This window comes from Dipodomys ordii, unplaced genomic scaffold, assembly GCF_000151885.1.
Source record: "Dipodomys ordii isolate 6190 unplaced genomic scaffold, Dord_2.0 Scaffold168, whole genome shotgun sequence".
Taxonomy (NCBI): domain Eukaryota; kingdom Metazoa; phylum Chordata; class Mammalia; order Rodentia; family Heteromyidae; genus Dipodomys; species Dipodomys ordii.
The window spans coordinates 1980308-2002492 of NW_012267384.1; the positions used below are offsets into that span (position 1 = coordinate 1980308).

General features: G+C 36.0%; 1 protein-coding gene across 4 annotated transcripts in view; it reads right to left on the minus strand.

The window, feature by feature from the left end:
- The window catches only part of Nubpl (nucleotide binding protein-like), a 240289-nt gene that overhangs the window by 159694 nt on the left and 58410 nt on the right, over nucleotides 1-22185 (minus strand). For 3 of the 4 annotated variants that reach the window (XM_013033466.1, XM_013033465.1, XM_013033468.1), the window contains one exon: nucleotides 18413-18503. In XM_013033466.1, the coding sequence (XP_012888920.1) occupies nucleotides 18413-18503 (91 nt within the window). Of the gene's footprint in view, nucleotides 1-14472; nucleotides 14526-18412; nucleotides 18504-22185 lie in introns of all 4 variants that reach the window. The other variant, XM_013033467.1, reaches the window with a different exon arrangement.

Genomic DNA, 22185 nt, shown 5'->3' on the forward strand with positions numbered 1-22185 from the left:
GAGTGTTCGTCTTTTTGTTGTTGTCGGTCTCTTGGGGAGATTAAGCGTTGGAACTCGAACTCTCTTTTTGGTTGGAGAGAGCTGTGGCGTTTCCCTACTACTGCCCCATCGCCATCTTGGTCCCCCCTTACTCACATTTAGCTTTTAAATCATAGTTCCAATCACCAAAATACTTCTATACATAAACGTGGCCAGCATGACCTATTTCCCTAAATCCCATTCTTTTTTTAATTATATTTTTATTATCTTTAAGTAGATATACAAAGGGATCACCACCGAACAAATCAGTTTATGAGTATAATACATCTTGACCAATCTAGTCCCATTATTAAAGAGGCCAAATATTCAGTTTTAGATCTTGACATTACCAAATTTTATGTTTAAAAAAATTTTTAATTAAAAAATTAAAATAAGAAAGTCAATTTAAAAAAATATAAAGGAGAAATGGGACGGGGGAAATGGAGGGGAACGATGGGAGGGGTGACACTGATCAAGATACACAGTACTAATAACCTGACTTGTGGAATTGTAACCTCTTTGATCAACTAATTATAAATTTTTAAATAAGCCATTTTATTTTCTGTATATGTTTTACTGATGAGAACTTTAAAACTACATTACTAAATATTATTCAGATACCCCTTATAGGTGATTCCTCCCTTGAGAAATAAAATTGTAAAAGTACTGGTTTAATAAACTAGGAGAGTCATTCTGTACTCTCTTAATAATTCACTGAAACTTGGAAAGAATTTTATAATTTCTTGAGTCCCTGAAATTGTTATCATAGCAGCAGTCAATAAGGAGGGGTTCTCTAGCTCTAATTCTCATCTCCACCCCACACATAAGGACCACCACATAAGCACCATCCAGACCATCTTGGACTCATTTGTTTCTTCCAGTTAGCACTGTGGCACCCAGCTCTGACCTCTGACCAACTACACAGAAGAATTTACATGACAACAGCTTCCCCAGGCCTATTCACCATATGCCTTACTTCTATGTTAACACCTGGAACTAGCCAAGTGCTGGTAGCTCACACCATAATCCTAGCTACTCAGGGAGCTAAGACCAGGAGGATCAAAGTTCAGATCTAGCCTGGGCAGATGAATACAAAAGACTCCATTTCCAATTACTCAGCAAAAAACCAAAAGTGAAGGTATGGTACAAGTTGTAGAGCATCAGTTAGGAGCAGGGGACATAATCAAAACAAGAGCTTGAGGCTCTGATTTCAAGCTCTGGTAACAAAATTTAAATAAATTAAAATAAAAATTATAAGACACCATCAGAAACCAAAGGTCTCTGCCAGATATACAAATAGACAATACACACATACACACACACACACACACACACACACACAAAAGCATACATACACTTACAACTTCGAAATTCAGACAACTCTTCCTCCATTTGGTCAACAGGAGTTAGATGCAACTAAATAAATTCTTATCTCAATCTCCCCAAAATACTGTCCTATCTCTAAGACATGGAGATTAGAGAGTACTGTTCTGTCAAGCAAACTGCCACATTAACAACAAGCCTCTTTAGTAACATATTCATATTTATTTCTCCTTCATTTTCTTCATGAACTAATATCGAGTAAGTGTGGTCTTTGCATTAGCATTCATGCATTGTTTCAGCTTGACAATGGCCTGAGGAGAGACTTATGAATTATGCTGATGTACCAGCTCCTCTTTTTCCATGCTGGTCACAATCCCAGCACTATGATTCTGAGTAGAACTGTTTTTGTCATATTTCAAATTCAGACTACAACACAACAAACTACTCCTGTTATGTGTATGTACAGTTCTGGGTCTTGAACTCCTGTTTTCTTGGGCTTTTCTGCTTAAGACCCGCACTCAAAATGTTCCTCTGAGTATTGCCTTTGCTGTGTCCCAGAGGAGCTAGTAATTTTTTGTACGTTCATTTTGTTAGATATCATGAACCATTGAATTTCCTTTTTTATCTCTTCCATGACCCACTGGTGATTCAACAATATGTTGTTTAGTCTCTGTGTGTTCCTGAATTTTCTACTGTGGCTTTTGGTATTGAGCTCTACTTTTATTCCATTGGGTCTGAGAGAACGCAGAGAATAATTTCATATTTCTGAATTTCCACACATTTGCTTTGTGAACTAAAATGTGGTCTATTTTGGAGAAGTTTCTATGTGCTGCTGAGACGTGTATTCTGATGTTGCTGGGTGAAATATTGTGTAGGGGTTTGTTAAGTCTAGTGGGTCTATGCAATTGTTTAGATCTGAGGTTTCTCTGTTGAGTTTTTTCCGAGTTGATCTATCCAGCGGGTAAAGTGGTGTGTTAAAAATCATCAACAATCAATGTATGTGGCTCTATGTGTGCTTTCAGGGAAAATAGTGTTTGTTAGATATATTTGGGTGCTCCAATATTTGGTATATAAATACTTAGAATTGTTATGTCCTCCTGTAGAAGAGCTCCCTTTATTAGTAAGTAATGTACTTCTTTATCTCTTCTTGCTAATTTTAATTTGAAGTCTTATTTACCTGATACTAGGATTACAACTCTGGTCTGCTTATGGGAGCCATTTTCTTGGGAGATTTTATTCTGGCCTTTCATTTTCACAAGGTTTGTTTTAGTGGACAAGGTGTGTCCCTTGAAGACAGCAGATAGATGGCTCATGCTTTTTGATCCAATGAGGCGATCTATGCGATTTAATTGGAGAGTGTAGTCCATTAATAGTTAGGATTGAGAGGTATTTAGTAGTTCCTGCCCCGTTATCCACCTTCTTAGGGGCTGTGCTCCTGGGTTACAATTGGGATTATCTGATTTTCTGTTCAGGGGCATTTTCTCAGTCTTTATAGTGTTCTTGTTGGTCGTTTATGTGTAGAACATCATTGTAATACTGGTTTGGTGGAGATATATTGTTTCAATGTTTCTTTGCTGTGGAAGGTTTTTATTTGTTCCTAAGTTATGAAGGAGAGTTTAGCTGGGTACAGTAGTCTTGGTTGATAATTGTTTGTCTTTAGGGCATGGCATACTTCATTCCAGGCTCTTCTTGCTTTCATGGTCTCTGGTGAGAAGTCTGTAGTTATTCTGATTGGTTTTCCTCCTGATAGCTTTAAGGATCCTTTCTTTGGTCTCTTTGATCCTGTATAAATTACAATGTGAAGATGGGATGTCCTGTTCTGGTCTGGTCTATTTGGGGTTCTAAAGGCTTCTTGTATCTGAATGGAGCTACCCTTTTGGATATTTTGGAAGTTCTCTGCTAGGATTCTGTTAAATAAATTTCCTAGTCCTGTAGCTTCTGTTTCTAGGCCCTCCTCTATACCATTAGCCTTAACTTAGGCCTTCTGGTTGTGGCTTCTATCAGTTGAATTGATATATCATATTTCTTGGATTTGCTTTGAATAATTGTCTGTTCTTTCTCTGTAAAGTACAGGCTGTCCTCAGTGCCAGGTATTTGATCTTTGGCATCGACTAGCCTACTAGTAAGACTTTCTACTCTGTTTTCTCTTTCCCTTCCTTCTAATTGGTCAGATTTGATGGCATCAGTTTTGTAAGTTTTGTTTTAGATCTTGTATGGACTTCTTTACCTCCTTGATTTGGTTTTCCCTCAGATCCCTTAGTTGAATGGCTATAATTTCATTGGACTCCCTTTCCTTCTGTTCAAATTCATTCAGTGTTCTGTTTGTGGACTCCCCTATTAAACTTTTGTTAGCCTTATCATGCTCATGTATAGCCCTATGCAGGTTTTCAGTCTTTTCATTGAGCATGTTTAACAGTAGTGTTTGTACAGAATTTTCAGAACTATCCTGTGGATTTTTTATTAACTCATTTGTTGCCTTTTTATCTTGAGTGTGAGTTGAGGTTCCTTGACTTGCCATTTTTATTGTCTTTCTATGTTTTTTTCTGCCCATTTGGAAATGAAAGCAAAACCATTTCCATTCTAGAACACTATTTTAAGGCAAGCACCAACCCAGAGAGCCCCGTAGTTGCTATTGAGCTATTGTTAACCTCAGCTAGGACTATCATAGGCATATACTAATTATTACAAGTGAGGGAAACCATGAGGCCTATGCTTCCTTGGGCCTGACTAATGATTTCTTCAAAGTATTTCCATTTCCCCAAAAATGGGGCAATGTCACTCTTTCTGATGGAAGCATAGAATTCCAGTGTATATATATGCCATATTTTCTTGGTCTGTTCACCAATGGAAGGGCATCTGGGTTGATTCCATATCTTAGCTATGGTACATACTTATTCTGCAATGAATATAGTTGTGTGATATTTTTAGTGTGGCCTTGTTCTGGTCATTTGGGTAAATGTTCAGAAGTAGAATTGCTGGATCATAAAGAAGCTGTATGTTTAGTGTTTTGAGGAGTCTCCATACTGCTTTCCAAGTTTATACTTTACACTCCCATCAACAATGCAGAATGTTCCCTTTAGCCACATCCCCTCTAGCATCGGTTGCTATTAGATATATTGAACATACCCATTCTATCTGGGGTAAGGTGGAATCTCAATGTTGTTTTGATTTGCATTTCAATACACAACCTCATTCTTCAATGAAATAGAAGCAAACCAAAAAATTATATGGAACAATAAAATAGCAAGAGAATAGCAACAAGAATCCTTAGCAGAATGAACAGTGCTAGAGGAATATCAATACCAAACTTCAAACTCTACAACAAAGCCATAGTAATCAAAACAGCTTGGTACTGGCACAAGAACAGACCTGAAGACCAGTAGAATAGAACTGAAGACCCAGAAATGAACCCACAGAGGTATGGCTACATAATCTCCCATAAGGGAGCCAAAAAAATACTAATAATAAGGTGAAAGAAAGACAGCCTCTTCAATAAAAGGTGCTGCCAAAATTGGTTAAAGACCTGTATTAAACTAAAGCTAGATCCTTATAGATTACCCTGCACCAGAATAAATTCCAAATTGATCAAAGACCTCGAGGTAAAAGCAAATACTGAGAAAATATGATAGGAAGGAATACGAGAAACTCTAGGACTCCTTGGCACAGGCCAAAATTTTAATAAAGAACTAGAAACACAAAAAATCAAAAAAGGCTGTACAAATAGGAATACATTAAACTGCAGAGCTTCTGCATGGCAAAGGACATAGGGGAAAAGATAAATAAGAAAGCCCACATACTGGGAAATGATCTTCACCAGCCATAACAACAGACAAGGGCCTCATATCTAAAATATACTTAGAACTCAAAAAATTAAGTTCCCCAAAAAAAATCATCAAAGAAACAACTGCCCCATTAATAAGTGGGCTAAAGACTTAAAGAGAGACTTCTCTGAAAAGGAAATAAGAATGACCAGTAGACACATGAAGAAATGCTCAACCTCTCTAGCCATAAAAGAAATGCAAATCAAAACAACATTGAGATTCCACTTCACCCCAGTTAGAATGATTATAATCAAGAACTCTAATAACAACAGATGCTGGAGGGGATATGGCCAGAAGGGAACCCTATTGCATTGTTAGTGGGAGTGTAAACTTGTTCAACCAATTTGGAAAGCAGTATGAAGGTTCCTCAAAAGACTCCACATAGAATTCCCCTTTGATCTAAGAATTACTCTTCCAGGCATTTACCCAAATGACCACAAACAAGGACATACTAAAACTACCAGCACAATTATGTTTACTGCAGTATTATTCATCATAGCTAAGATATGGAACCAACCCAGATGCCCCTCAGTAGATGAATGGATCAAGAAAATAGACTTCCAGCAAGAATGGAATTCTATGCTTCCATTCCATCAGAAAGAATGACACCACCCCATTTGTAAGGAAATGGAAAGAATTGGAAAAAATCATATTGAGTGAAGTAAGCCAGTCCAAAGAAACATAGGCCTCATGGTCTCCCTCATTTGTAATAATTTGTGTACATCTAATAAATTCTTAGCAGATGAGCCAACTAATTCAATAGCAATGTAGAGAAGACCATCTAAAATGATGCTAAGAGGTTTTTTTTTTTGCTGTTGTTGTTCTCAATGTCCTAAGTGATTTCTTTTTACTTTTGTGTTTTCCCCCCTATGGTCTATCCCCTGTTCTCACTGCATTCGATTTTGGTAGTCTGATTATTGTATAAAGATTTATCTGAATAAGGGAAAAGAAGGAGAACAACAAAATGGTAAGACAAAGTGGGAACCTATGCAACAGCAATACTCACAATATGTTGGAAATGATCTGTACAACTCGTTGAGGAGTAGATTAGGTGGAAGGGAAAGAGGGAGAAAAATGAAGGAAGTGGTAACAAGTTAGAAAAGAAATGTATTCATTACCTTACTTACGTAACTGTAACCATTCTGTATATCACCCAGACAATAAAATAAATAACATTATAAACAATTCCTCCTTCTACAATACTAAATTTAATAGTTTTTTCTTATCTCAAAGGCATTGTAATTTAATGATAAATTTAAGATTTTGAGAAACATTTTAAATCAACAAAAGAAGAAAAAGATTCCAGAGGAAAATGGCAGAGGAGAAGCTGGGTGCTAAACAAGCTCTCACATAAAAAGCAGTGTTCCAGTTAAGTCCTAGGCTAGGGAGTCACACCAAGTGTGCCATCATAATACAGAGTTTGGCTAAAGAGGAAAAGTCCAGGAATCTTGGTTAAAGAGACAGATTTCAACACTTGCCAGTATCCCTGGTGGGGGCAGCAAAACTACTGCCATGGCTACCATACCCACAGAGAGAGCCTGGGACAAAGGATCCAGAGTCAGTGTGTGAGCAGATTCTACTTACCACCATCAAGGACTGACAAGGAGCAGAAAAGTTCATACTGCTGACCACAGCTGCAGACCAAGGACAGCTCGGAAACCAAGGGATAGGAAAGAGAAAACCAAGTCATCCTCACTCTTTCTCATGGTGCAGCGGTGGAAAGGTAGCCCCTCCCACACCACCGAGGAAGAACTCCATCTTTGATACTGAAAAAGACCCAACCAGAGCAACGTAATTCCAGCCTTAGAAGAACACAACAGGAGCCATTCAGCAGGTCACAGAAACCTGACCTGCATGGTTCAGCTCCACCCAGGGGAAAGTTGCTCTTCCCAGGCAGAGGAAGATCCAATTTGTTCACTGGGCAAACAGAGCCAGAGAGGCTGCCCACTAAATCACAGGCAGCAAACCCAACTGCAGGAAGAGTAAAAGAAAAACTATTGAAACGCAGTAAACATAAATCCTGAGAATGGCTCCAGGCTGGGCTGTGTGAGTGTCTCAGGAGCTAGCTCCTCAGTGAAAAGCTACTGTTTGCTGACAGGCCTCAATCCTACCTACAACCTAGCCCTATCACAGCAACTCCAAGCAGGACAAGGCCACCTCCCTCTTTTGTGATACTGAAAGCAGATATCCCTCCCACTGAACTAGTGTAGGAGGAGGATCATAAAATCCCTGCTAAAGCAGAGCCTCTTTCTGCCTTTTCAAACAAAGTGATTTTATTTTTATTGTGAAAATACTGTACAGAGGGGTTACAATTACATGGGCAAAATAATGAGTACATTTCTTATCAAGCATTGTAGCCTCCTACTTTGTTTCCCCTTCCCATTCCTTCCCATCCTCTCCCCCCACCCAATCCTCCTCCCCCCAGCCATGTTGTAAAGTTCATTTTTCCATATAACTACTTATAAATCTCATTGTTGCAATGGATCCACCTGTATCCCTATTTAAACGATTTGTTTTTCCCCTTCCCCTCCACAAATTATACAAACCTCAAATACAGTGAAAATATTTATAAGATTATTTCTTTGTTGCTTTGTATGTTCCTCCCCCATGGTATAACCCCTGCTTTCAACAAGGTGATTTAAGAAACCAATCAAGCCATATGCAAATCCAACTCCACAAGCAAACCAGAAACTCCACCAAGAAACTGGTTATGGACACAGCCGAGACACAAGATTCCCCACATAAGCACACACACACCAAAAAAAAAAAAAAAAAAAAAAAATTGAAGAACTCTTTTTTCTAAATAATTTCTTTAAATTTTTTTTAAAAAATTGTTTTCTATTTATTTTTCATCATTTTTATTTTAGTGGTGTGTTTGTTTGGGGGTGTATTTTTAATTCCTTTTACTCTTTTCCTTTTAGGTCTTTTTGGGGTTTTTTTTTGCCTGATTTAATTCTGTTCTGCTCATCCCCAGAGATATACCCTTCTTTAATTATTATTAGACCTTATCATTCATGTGTGCATACTTAAATCAGAAATTGATTACGCAACTTACAAACTCAGCCTTAACTCCTTTAATTGTTTATACTTATATAATTTTTAATTGTTTCATTTTTAACTTTTTCATTTTTTATTTTTTCATTTTTCATCTCTCTCCTTTCTATCCTTTTCCTCTCAGTATTATTACTTTACATTTATATAATTTTTAGTGTTTGATTTTTAAATCTGCTATTTTTAGTTTTTCATTTTTCATTTTTTCTCTCTCCTTTCCTTCTTTCAGTTTCTTCTCGTAATTTAGGTCTTGGTTAAATTCCCTTTCTCCTTTTCGTTCCCCATACTCCTCTAAACTTATTTTCTCCCAACAATTCTCCCTAAATGTATTAATTTCTAGTCTGTTGATGCTTTCTTTGATGTTCTTAATCGGTTAATCCATAGTTGTTTGTTGTTAAACTAGATAGTATCCATTGAACTAGGTTGTATCTGTACTCATTTTCACTGCATCGAACAATCTGTGCAACTACAGGGTTCTCCTTGATGCTTGTCTTAAAATAGTGTTCTAGTGCGAAATTGGTTTTGCTTTCATATCCAATGGCAGAACAAGCCAGAGAAACACAAGAAAAATGGCAAGTCCAGGTATTTCAACTCCCACTCATGATGATCAGGCGACAGAGCAGTTAATGAATAATCCAAAGGAGAGTTCCCAAAATGCTCTGCAAACACTACTCATAAACATGCTGAATGAAAAGACTGAAAGCCTGCCAAGGGCTCTGTATGAGCATGATAGGGAAACATGTGAACAGGATAGGAAAAAGAGTGAGCAAGATGAGACTAACCAAAGATTAATGAAGGAATTTTGCTAGCATGATAAAGCTAACCAAAGATTAATACGGGAGTTTTGTGAGCATGAGGAAGCTAATCAAAGATTAATACAGGAATTGCAAGACCAGAATGAGAATAGACAAAGATTGATACAGATATAGGAATTTCACGAGCATGATGAAGCTAACCAAAGATTAATACTGGAATTTCATCAGCATGAGGAAGCTAAGTAAAGATTAATATAGGAATTGCATGAACGGGATGAGAATAGACAAAGATTAATGGAGGTACTCATGGAATCCACAAATAGACAGCTGAAGGAATAAGGGAGGCCACAAAGGGAATGCTGTATGGAGCCCATAAGAAGGAAAGGGAGTCCAATGAAACCATAACCAAGCAACTAAAGGATTTGAGAATGAACACTGAAAACCAAATTAAGGAAGAAGCCCATACAAGATCTAAAACAAAGCTCCAACAAAGAATTTGAAGCCATCAAAGCCAACCAATTAGAAGGAAAGGAAATTTAAAAAAAAAAAACAAAGTAGAAAGTCTTTACAGTAGGTTAGATCATGTATAAGATCGAATCTCTGGGATTGAAGACATTCTACACATTATAGAGAAAGAACGGACAACTATTCAAGACAAATCCAAGAAATATGATAGATCTATTCCACAATTAGGAGACACCATCAGAAGGTCCAATCTGAGGCTAATGGGTATAGAGGAGCACCTAGAGACAGAAGTTAATGGTCCAAGAAATTTATTTAACAGGATCCAAGCAGAGAACTTCCCAAACATGCAAAAGGATAGGCTTGAATGAAATTCTATGCCTCCATCAGAAAAAATTAAATTGCCCCATTCGTTAGGAAATGGAAAGACTTAGAAAAACTTATTTTACGTGAAGTAAGCCAGGCCCAAAGAAAAATAGGTCCCATGGTTTCCCTTATTTACAATAACTAGTAAATGTCTAGGACAAGCAGAAAACTCCAAAAGCTATCTACATATAACCATATAAGATGATGTTAAGTGAAATGAACCCCAAGATAGGGACACAAGTTTATTTTTCTTTCTTGCTATTGTTTTAATGTATTTATAATGTACTATGTGATTTTTTTTGTTTCTTTGTATGTTCCTCCCCCACAGTATACCCCTGTTATTTGATTCCAGTTAACTGCATCTTGTATATACACTTCTCTAATTTGGGGAGGGGAAGGGATAAAACAAAATGCTTAAATAGGGATACAGGTTGACCTATTTTAACAATGAGATGTACAAGACACTAAGTTGAAAATGAATTTTACAACTTTGATGGGGGGTAATAGTGGAAGTGGGGGGAAGAGATGGTAGGGGAAAAATAAAGAGGTAACAATGCTCAATAGGAACTGTACTTATTAGCTTGCTCATGTAACTGTACCCCTCTATACAGTATTTTTACAATAAAACGTACAGAAAAAGTAATATTAAATATAAAATTGATCTGAAATGTTTCACTTAAATTTTTATCTATACAAAGAAACGAAACACCCATTTAATTGGGAAAGGTTAACTTTATATAAAAAATGATGTTGGTAGTGATATGACTGAAAAAAAATTAACCCTCAAAAATCAATGGCTTTTCTGTATGCCAACAATGAGAAGAATGCAGCTGAAATCAGGGAAGAAATTCCTTTTGTAACAGACTCACAAAAAATAAAATACCTAGGAGTTAACTTAACTAAAGAAGTGAAGGACCACTACAATGAAAACTTTAAAAACCTGAAAAAGGAAATTAAAGCAGAATTTAGGAAATGGAAAAACCTCCCATACTCCTGAATTGGGAGGATTAACATGGTGAAAAATGGCAATACTTCCAAAGGCTATCTAAAAATTCAATGCAATACCTATCACTTCCAACCTCATTCTTCAATGAAATAGAAGAAGCATCCCAAAAATTCATACAGAACAATAAAAGACCCCGAATAGCAAAAATAATCCTTAGCAGAAAGAATAGTGCTGGAGGAATATCAATACCAAATTTCAAACTTTACTACAAAGCCATAATAATAAAAACAGCTTGGTACTGGCATAAGAACTGACCAATGGAATAGAACTGAAGACCCAGAAATGAACCCATAGACCTATAGCCATCTAATCTTCAATAAGGGAGCTTAAAAAATAGAATGGAAGAAAGACAGTCTCTTCAGTAAATGGTGCTGGCAAAACTGGTTAAACACCTTTAGAAAACTAAAGCTAGATCCTTATATATCACCCTGCACCAGAATCAACTCCAAATGGATCAAAGACCTCAAAGTCAAAGCAGACACCCTGAAAACATTACAAGAAGGAATAGGAGAAACTCTAGGGCTCCTTGGCTCAGGTGGAAATTTATTTAATAGAGACTTATCAAAGAAAGATTGGACAAATGGGATTACATGATACTGCAGAGCTTCTGCATGGCAAAGGACATAGCACGCAAGATCAATATAAGATCTTCACTAGCCATACAATGGACAAGGGTCTCATATCTAAAATATACTTAGAACCCAAAAACTTAAATCCCCCAACAACAAATCCTCAAAGAAACAACCATCCCATCAACAAGTGGTCTAAAGACTTAAAGAGAGACTTATCAGAAGAAATAAGAATGGCCAATTAGACACATGAAGAAATGCTCAACTTCTCCAGACATAAAAGAAATGTAAGTCAAAACCACACTGAGATTCCACCTCATGCCAGTTAGAATGACTATAATCGAGAAATCTAATAACAACAGATGCTGGAGGGGATATGGCCAAAAGGTAAACCTTCTGCATTGTTGGAGTGTAAACTTGTTCAACCACTTTGGAAAGCAGTATGGAAGTTCCTCAAAAGACTCCACATAGAGCTCCCCTATGATCCAGCAACCCTACTTTGGGGCATTTACCCAAACAATCACAAATAAGGCCATACGAAAGCTATCAGCACAACTATGTTTATCACAGCCTTATTTATGATATCTAAGATATGGAACCTACCCAGATGCCCCTGAGTAGATGAGTGGATCAGAAAATGTGGTATATATGTATATATATATATATATATATATATATATATATATATATATATATATATATATATATATATATATATATATATATATATTAATGGAATTCTATGTCTCCATCAGAAAGAATGACACCACCCATTTGTTAGGAAATGAAAAGACTTGGAAAAAATTATATTAAGTAGAGTAAGCCAGGCCCAAAGAAACACAGGCCCCATGATTTCCTTTATTTGCAATACCTAGTACATGTCTAGGACAAGCAAAAAAAGTCAAAAGCTATGTACATAGGACCATGTAAGATGATGTTTAGCGAAATGAACCCAACATAGGGACACAAGTGTTTTTTTCTTTCTTTCTATTGTTTTTTAATGTATTTATAGTTTTATGTGATTTTCAATCTTTTGTATGTTCTCCCCCCATGGTATAACCCATTTTTTACTGTATTTGATGTCAGTGCCCTGAATCTTGTATATACATTTTTCTAATTTGGAGAGAGGAAGGGAAATAACAAAATGCTGAAATAAGGATACAGATTGACCCATTGTAATAATGAGATACAAGACACTATGTTGAAAATGAAATTTACAACTTGGGGGAAGGGGGCCAGGGAGGGAGGAGTTGGGAGGTGGGAAGGGAAGGGATAGTAGGGGAAAAACAAAGGGGGAGGTAACAATGCTAGATAGGAAATGTACTCATTTCCATACTCAAGTAACTGTAATGCCTCTGTACAGTATTTTTATAATAAAAACATATTAAAAACTAAAAAATGAAATTAGTAAATTTTCTGTTAAAAAAAGAAGAAAAGATGCTTTGTTTTTTAATCTGGGACTAGACTAGATAAGAAAGCTGTGAAAACAAATAGTTTTAACACATAGTACACACTGCAAATGATTATTTTATTAGTTACTTTTGTACAGCTACAAACAAAATGTCTGAAAGAATAAAGAAGAAGGGACTTATTTTGGCTCACAGTTTCACAGGGCACAGACCATGTGCTTGGTCAGAACATCATGGTGACAGAAGCATATGGCAGAGGAACTTCTTCACTTCCCAGCAGACAGAAGTAGTGATGGTACAGAAAGAGACCAAGAAAAAGAGCTAGTCCCCATAAACTCAGTACCCTACTTCCACCAAGAAGGCCACGCCTCCTAAATGACATCATTGTTCAATAATACAATCAGATTATGAATCCATCAAGGCTAGAATTATTCATCCATTCATAAGATCTGAACCCTGAGGATCTAATTATCTCTGACAGTGCCATAATAGATATACATAGAAGTGTGATTTACAAATCGTCTAAGCATCTCTTGATTCAATCAAGCTGAAAATGAAGATTAACCATCACAACTACTAATTTACACATGTCAAGACAGCCTTCAGATTAAATGCAAAAGGTGAAAAGAGGGATGGGAGAACAACAATCTTTTCTGGTGACAGCTGCTAATCATAAATATAGAGAGATGTATGCTTAATTGGTATTTATACAGGTACCAATGATAAAACGTATTTGTGATAATCTATAAAAGCACAACAAAGTTAACCACTGAACAGGCAGTAACTACCAAAATATGAGGTTTTCTGTTTTCTGTGATTAAGCAAGCACTCTTTCACTGGCTTCACTTGTATAGACCTCAGTTTGTAGTACAGTAATAAAAATTCAGAATGTCACTGGTTGCTACTCAAGAATATCAAAAGCTAAAGGAAGTACATAGCTCAAGTGGCATATGGACTGCCTAGCAAGTGGGGCCTTGAGTTCAAAACGAACTACAGAAACAAATAAACAATCAAACAAAAGCAATATACCACATTAGGCAGATATATAATGATGGAACAGGAGACTTTGAACAGGAACATTTAGACAATGATGTTAAATTGTAACCCCCATGCAATCTTCTAAATTACTGAAAAAAAATTGTTTTAACTTAAAAAGAACTATATAAGAAACTGTAAACCAACTATAGGGCTATGTAGACTTTTTTTTGATAAACCAGACTGAGAATTTTTCAAAGAATACAGCTCATCTCTGAGATATTTTGAAGCTAAACATACTGAAAGCCTAAGCTAAACAACTTCCTAAGATTCTTTTAACCCTTGATTATGTTCAGGATATCACCTACCTTTTAATATTCTAGGTACAACAAACAATAAACACAGAATCCAGAACAGCAAGGAAAGTCATTTCTGTAACATTATGATTATGGAATATTTCCAGAATCTTCCTCAAAGAAAATCAGGGGAACTTTAGCATAAAAACCCAAGCATCCTCAAGACAATGACCCAAAAGAAGCAAATCCAAAGTCAGAAGCTCTAGGAGCTACACCAATGGATCAGAATGTGAATATACATCATAAAACACTGCTAAAATCTCTTCCCTAAGATTACAATTTCCTATTCACTTAAGTCCCTGTTAAAATCTCAGTCCTTTCCTCAGATTTTACCTGAGTATTATTATAAAAGGCCACTCACCTAAGTTGTTTTTCCACAAATTTTCATGACCCATGTACACATTCATCCCTAAACTGGAAACAAGTTTAATATGTTAAGACAGATAAAGCAGTAAACTAGTCCAGGAGTTCAAAATCACATGGATCCAATTCACAACTAGCCTTTACTAAGCACTATCATCCTCAATAAAATCACTTAACAGTTCCATTTTAGTAACCTCTCTCTGCAGGTTTTAAAGTGTTTCTACTTTATTAACCCAGTATATTAAAAGACACTCTTTAGTAAAACACTAAGCAGTAATAAATTCACAAGTACCTTGAAAGTGATTTATTATCACAGCACTATAAAAGAAACAGAGATTGCTACCAGTAAGAGTCATTTTAGAGCACTTTGTAAAAACCCTCAAGCTAGTCACATAAAGATTATTACAGTGGAGAAATGCAGCAACACATTCCTAAGTACATCTACCCATTTAATGCTTATTTGCCATTTCAATTGAAAACCTTCTAGTCAGTCATTTCTAGGGCTATACTTTGAGTATACTGTAATATTAATTTTGAATGTTATGCTACTTGGAAATTCTAAATGGAGAAAAATAACTGGCATTTATTCTTTTAAAAAGTAAGGAAATATTCAGGCTTACATGCTAGTTTCTCCAACTATATATAAACTTTACTCCAAATTCTTATGTCTACCTAAATAACCAGTCATTTGTAGTGAATACAATGTCAACTTGTTTTGATATGATACATTTTCTACATACTGGCTAGACTGAAGAAACACTATTGTCATTTTAAGCTAACAGAAACATCCTCAGCATAAGAACCCAAAAACTAATAAATGTTAGAATTCACTTTCTAAAACCAAATAAAAATTTGTCTTAGTAATCAAGGCTAAAATGTTATAACTGTACAAGGTACAGTTTTTCTACAAATCCCTCAAAAAGAAAAAGGAAACAAAAAGAATGTGGAGAAATGTATAGTCTGTCAACTCTATCATAGAGTTGTCAAGTGAATTAGCAGGAAAACTCCCTTGTCTTACATCTATTTTTAAAAAAAGAAGAGAATGAGGTGATGTTGAAGTCTCATTCCCTCCCAAGTTGTCCAGCTTAGTTCTAGAAGAGGAATGTCTATAAAGCTGGGATGGAATTCACTGCTCTACTTCACTAAAATCTCAGCTGTTGAAAACAAGTATTTCATTTTCCTTATTGTTAATTAGGCAATTTTATGTTGCTTTGTGTTTTCTATAATAGAGAGAATAATAGGGCAAATTATCATGATAACATATAGAAATGTCAAAATGATGCCTATTAGTGTAATGGTAGCAGAATTTTCTAAGACTCGAAAAATTATTATGTCAGGTTTTTACGAACCTATTTTCTTTTAAGTGAATACCTACATCATTCAATTTATTTCCTGAGGAACTTCAGCCTGTCAACACAAAGTAAGTTGTGTTTTATTTTAAGCTGTTTCAAGGTTTCCATATCTTATCTTTTCCTTAAAGTATACTTAATAGCAGCCAATTTGCAAGTATCAAATTTAAGATTACAGCACCAGTAAATAAGAAGAAATTAACGTTCACTTCAAGTATTTATGTTGGCATAGATTGAATAGACTATGGAAGAAAGACTGACACCAAATGCTCTATTTTGCCTTTGCTGGTGTGCTACATGAACCAATTTTCACTGTACAAATATAACAGAGTGTCTGACATAATGACTGTATCATTTAAAATACACAGATTCATTAATTACTCCTTCTCTGTGAAAGTTTGGCATCTCCACTCCTGTCACATATTTGCAAACTAATTTTGTGTTGCACTAAAAGAACAAGAATCAAGAAACAAGAACAGATTTCTAAGTTTGGGGGTATTTTTACTTAATTTTATTATCACAGTGATGTACAGAGGGATTACAGTTACATACATAAGATAGTGAGTACATTTCTTGTCAAACATCGTTTTTTCTCCCACTTTCTCTCCCCTCCCCTCAGCTTACCCCTCACCCCAAGATGTAAAGTTAATTTCCAACATATTATTTTGTGAGTCTCACTGTTGCATTGTTTTTATAAAACAAGAAAAACATCATGGAAATGATTGCTTGCAATATAAAACTTCTAGGGTTAATTTTAACACCACTAAATGTTCAAATTTTCTTCAAAATGCTATAGAGATCTTTTTGTCTCTTAAAAAGAAATATTCAGCTGGGCACCAGTGGCTCGCGCCTGTAGTCCTAGCTACACAGGAGGCTGCGATCTGAGGATCGCTGTTCAAAGCCAGTCCAGGCAGGAAAGGTTGTGAAACTCTTATCTCTAATAAACCACCAGAAAACTGGAAGTGGCGCTGTGGCTAAAGTGGTAGAGTGCTAGCCTTGAGCTGAAGAGCTGAAGGACAATGATCAGGCCCAGAGTTCAAGCCCCATGATTGACACAAAAAAAGGAAAGAAAGAGAGAGAGAAAGAAAGAGAAGGAAGAAAGGACGGAAGGAAGGAGGGAGGGAGGGAGGGAGGAAGGGAAGGAGGGAGGGAAGGAGGGAGGGAGGGAGGGAGGAGAAAGAGAGAAAGAAAGAAAGAAAGAAGGGAGGGAGAAGGAAGGAAAAGAAAGAAAGAAAGAAAGAAAGAAAGAAAGAAAGAAAGAAAGAAAGAAAGAAAGAAAGAAAGAAAGAAAGAAAGAAAGAAAGAAATATTCAAACCTAAACCTTATAAGCAAATCCAAGTTGGGTGCTGGTGGCTAACATCTGTAATCCCAGCTACTCAGGAAGCCAAGATCTGAGGATCAAGATTCAAAGCCAGCTCTGGCAGGAAAGTCCATGAAACTCTCATCTCCAATGAACCTCTCAAAACCGAAGTGGAACTGTGGCTCAAAATGGTAAAGTGCTAGCCTTGAGCAAAAGAGCTCAGGACCACAGCCAGCCCTGATTTCAACCCCACAACCAATAAAATTAATTAATTTTTTTAAAGTGACTCCAACAATTTTGCCCAAAATAGCACACAATGTCTAATAAAATTTTAAAATAATAAAAACAATACATGCACAGATAATCCAATCAAAACTTACAACATTTTTGTCTTAGACCTATGGAAAATTAAAATCATATTAAGAAGCAAAAATATTCCATTTTATATTTTTATTGTAAGTAGAAATCAATTTCATAAAACTAATTTCACATAAAACTATTTTTCAAGAAAAATTTCCAATTGTTTCCATTCCTTTTTTTTATTATAAACTACCCTTAGACTGAAAGGTTCATAGTTGATAGCTTTACATGAAATGTAGTAAGGATAAGAAATATTAAATATTTATTCAAAATATGAGCCACTGATGACACAATATTTTTACTTCTTTTTTTTTTAAAGATGTATAGTAGGGTGCCAGTAGTCTGTAATCTTAGCCACTCAAAAGGCTGAGATCTGAAGATCACAGTTCAAAACCAGTCCAAACAAGAAAGTCCATGAGACACCAATTAACCAACAAAAAGCCAGAGGTGGAGTTATGTATTAAGTGGTAGAGCATTATCCTTGAGCCAAGAAAGCTCAGGGACAGCACCCAGTCCCTGAATTCAAGCCCTAGGACCTGGTGAACACACACTCCACACCTACACATACACATCTGCAAAGAGGCATAAAGATTACATCCACACAGTAAATGTATATAGACAACTATACCTAACAATTGTATCACTTTGACAGGAACTCTGCTAAATGTTTTATTAATCTTCAAAGCAACTGTAACCCTATTTTATAAGTAGAGGGGGAAAGCACAAAGAAGTTTAACAGTTTTCTCCAAACCAGTCAGTCAGAAGTGACAGAGCTGAAGTTCAAATGCACATAGCTTGGTGCTATAATGTGATTTCTGAATTTCTATATTACATGGCATATAAAGGACACAAGGGATCTGGCACAATGCTAACAAGTACTAAATAAAAGAACAATTATTATGTTAATATTGGTCTATCTTTTACTTACTTTGAGATAATTCTGGGTTTCCTTTCAGATTCATCATCTTTGGAATTGAAGGGCCATACACATCGGCATCTAACAAACCAACTGTCTTTGTCTGTAAGGAAACAATTCACCACAGGATTATTCACACTCTTCATCAAAGATAAGCTATACATGTCAACTGGTAGGACTACAAAAAGAATATCTGTAACAAAAATCCTAACGTAAACTTCAAAGTAATAGTAAGAAAAGCATAAATTGCTTAAATAAAACATTTTGATCTACAATTATCTTTTTGTGAGATGAGTCATTTTTATGTTTTTTTAATTTCAAAAATCCTCTACAGAGGGGTTGATCTACAATTCTTACAGTTTACTAGAAAAATCTACCCCATATGTTTTACACATTGTAGTTCGTGTCTCTTTTAGTCTCAAGAAGACCAAGAACTTTTTGAACTAACCATGATTTTCTTTTTCTTCTTCTTTTCTTCTCTAATGGTACTCAGGTGTGAGGGTTTGAGTTGTTCTGCCTTTATCTGGCTTTGGTTTTGGTTTTTTAAATCAGGACTTCACATTCAGTAAGCAGGTACTCTGACACCTAAGGTCTGTCTGTCCTCAGTCCTTGATGCCTTATTTTTTGGATTGGGTCTTGCTAACATTTTGTCTAGGCTAATCTGAGTCCACAATCTTTTCACTTATACCTCCTGGTGGCTAGGATTACAGGTACATCACCACACTTGGCTTAGTGGTTGACTTGGGGTGTCACCAACTTTCTGTCTAGGCTGGCCTTGAACTGTGATCCCCCTGAGTAGCTGAAATGAAAGATGTGAGCCACTATGCTTGGTCCTACAAATAATTTTGAAAATTAAGAAATAATATGAAAATAAGGTTAAAATACTGATTTACTACAGGAAACAAACCCAAGAGGATGGAACATTATTAACTTCTGGATTCTATCTAACACACCAAAGAATAGAAATTTTTAAATGATATGGGAAACAAGACAATAATAAAGCAGTTGTGAAATTCTGATGTGGACCTGACATAAAAGAAATGGAAATGCTAACAAGGATTACTGGCAAACAATAAAGACAGACTCATAGATGCAAGTTAAATATCCAAAGTCTTCTGTGGGACTCATAAATAACTGAAGACCATTCTCTTTGATGACCTGCCCAGCTGTCAAGGGGCAGAAGATCCTCACTGGTCTCTGCTAGCTACCATTATTCAAAAGCTGAGCCAAGGAAAGAACAAGATTCATTATTCCAAGGATCTCTTTTTCCCCTCTCCCCCTAAATCAGTTTCTTATTGATTTCTCATCAACAAGTAAATGGGATTCTAATACTACTTTCTTTTTACCAAGTCTTATAACTCTCCTCTACCACTAAACCACATTCCCAGCTTTACAACTCTCCTCTTATTCAACTCTATCCATACCATGGCAAAAATAAAACTCAAGCCCTCAGAAAAAAGTTTTAAAAACTAAAAGTCTATCTTCCATGACTTTTAACTACCTATTCCAGGTACAAAAGAACTTTTTTTTGGTGCTAGTACTAGGCCTTGACTCAGAGCCCTGGCCACTGTCCTTAGCTTTTTTGCTTCATGCCAGTACTCTACCATTTGGGCCTCAGTTCTCTTTCTGGCATTTTGCTTTTTTACTACAGACAATAAACTCAGAGCTTGTTTCAAACCTCGATCCTTAGATTTCAGTATCCTAAGTAGCTAGGATTATAAGCCTGAGCCACTAGCATCTGGACAAAATTTATTTGTTTGTATCAATCCTAGGGCTTGAACTCAGGGCCTGAGCACTATTCCTGAACTTTCTGTACAAAGTTAGCACTCTACCCGGTTGACTTCTGGCTTTTTTTTCTCTTTTATGGTGGTTAATTGGAGATCAGTTTCCTAAGCTTTCCTGACTAGCCTGGCTTCAAACCATGATCCTCAGATCTCAGCCTCTTGAGTGGCTAAGATTACAGGAGTGAGCCACCAAATGCCTGGCTCCCTTGTTGTCTTATTGCAATAAATATACAAAATAACATAAATCCAACATTTATGCTTCTAATTTTACCATGACTCAAACTGTAGTTCTAACAAAATCACGAAGTATTGTCAAGTCTCTTAAGAGAAAAAGTGGACTTGATATCTATCTCTGACAAAAATCTCAGGTTATTGTAAAATAAATGAGGAAATAGGAAAAAAATCTTTACCTTCAATAGTATACAGATTTTAAATTTAATGTATATAGGTAATAGCAGACACAACAAACAACTAAGAATTCTAGTGGATTCAAATAGAATTAAATATAGAATGAGGTGACCTAAAACCTTTAGAAAAGTGTTAACTCTGTTATCTAAGGATCTTCCAATACTGTAACTCTCATTCTAGAATTTTACCTTTTTTTCTGTATCATTTCTATGATACAAGACTAAAAACTACCACAAAATAATAATAAATACTAGTAAAAAGAGAAATATTTTAAGATTCTTTTTTATTTTTATATCAGTTTGGGGTTTGCAGCAATTTGAAAGGTTAAATTCCAAGTTTCAAACAGATCTTCTAACAATACCTGTCAACTAAATTAACAGCCTGGCTCTAACATTCACTATGGTTGCAATAGATTTTTACATCTATTACCCAGATAGCTGCCAATAAATACTATTACACAAAAATAAGGAGGATGGGAAGGTTATAAGATTTTATAATTCCTCTGCTTCCTACGTATTAGAAACCAATAATAGAAGAATTTTCCATGTCTCAAGTTCCTATATATTCTCTTTAGGAGTGGGTTATTCAAATTTAGTTTGTGTGTATGTGGATATATGTAAATGTTTATGCATTAAAAGGAAACAGAAAAGGAATGTATGAAGATAGAAGAGGAAAGCAAAGAGGGAGAGGGGCAAAGGGAGGGAAAGAAGAGATAAAGGGAAATAATTATCACAAGTGTTATATTAATACCCAGGTCAACTAGGTACCTATAGCTAGCTCTATGGACAGTCAGAATCTAAGTTTAAAATGAAATCACAGGATACAAGACTTTCTCTGATTATAACTTCTTGCTAAAACTCTTCCTGAGGCCTAGGGATATGGCTAGCAAAGCACCCGGCCCTCAGTTCAAACACCAGTATCCTGGGTAGAAAAAACACTGGATGCTAGACAATAATCTAAACATTTATTTACTTTCCTCATTTACTCCTTACACTAACACCACAAAGCAGTATTATCTTTTACTTCCAGATTAGAAAGCTGAAAACTAAACACTGAAAATGATTTTGTGTCTTATGTATTATTAGAATGAAACAGAATAAGCAGAAGTTAAACTTACAAAATACTAAGCTTAAAGATCCCCACCAAATCTACTACAAAAGATTTAAATATAGAATATATCTTTATAAAGAGCCAAATGATAAATAGTTTAAGCCTTGAAGATAGCATAATCTCTATAGCAACTAGTCAACACTACTTCTGGAACATCAAAGCAGCCATAGCAATACAAAATTGAATCAGAATACTGTGTTCCAATCAAACTTTACAAAAACAAAGAAGATTTGGGTCATAGGTCATAGTCTGACAACATCCAAATTAAAGTTGTTGGGGTTTTGTTTTTTTGGTTTATAGAAATTTATTTAAGTAAAACTCAGGGGCTGGGAAGGTGGCTCCGTGGTAGAGCTCTTGCCTTGCATGCCTGAGGTCCTGGGTTCGATTCCTCAGCACCACATAAGCAAAAAGAAAAAAAGCCGGAAGTGGCGCTGTGGCTCAAGTGATAGAGCACTAGCCTTGAGCTGAAGAGCTGAGGGACAG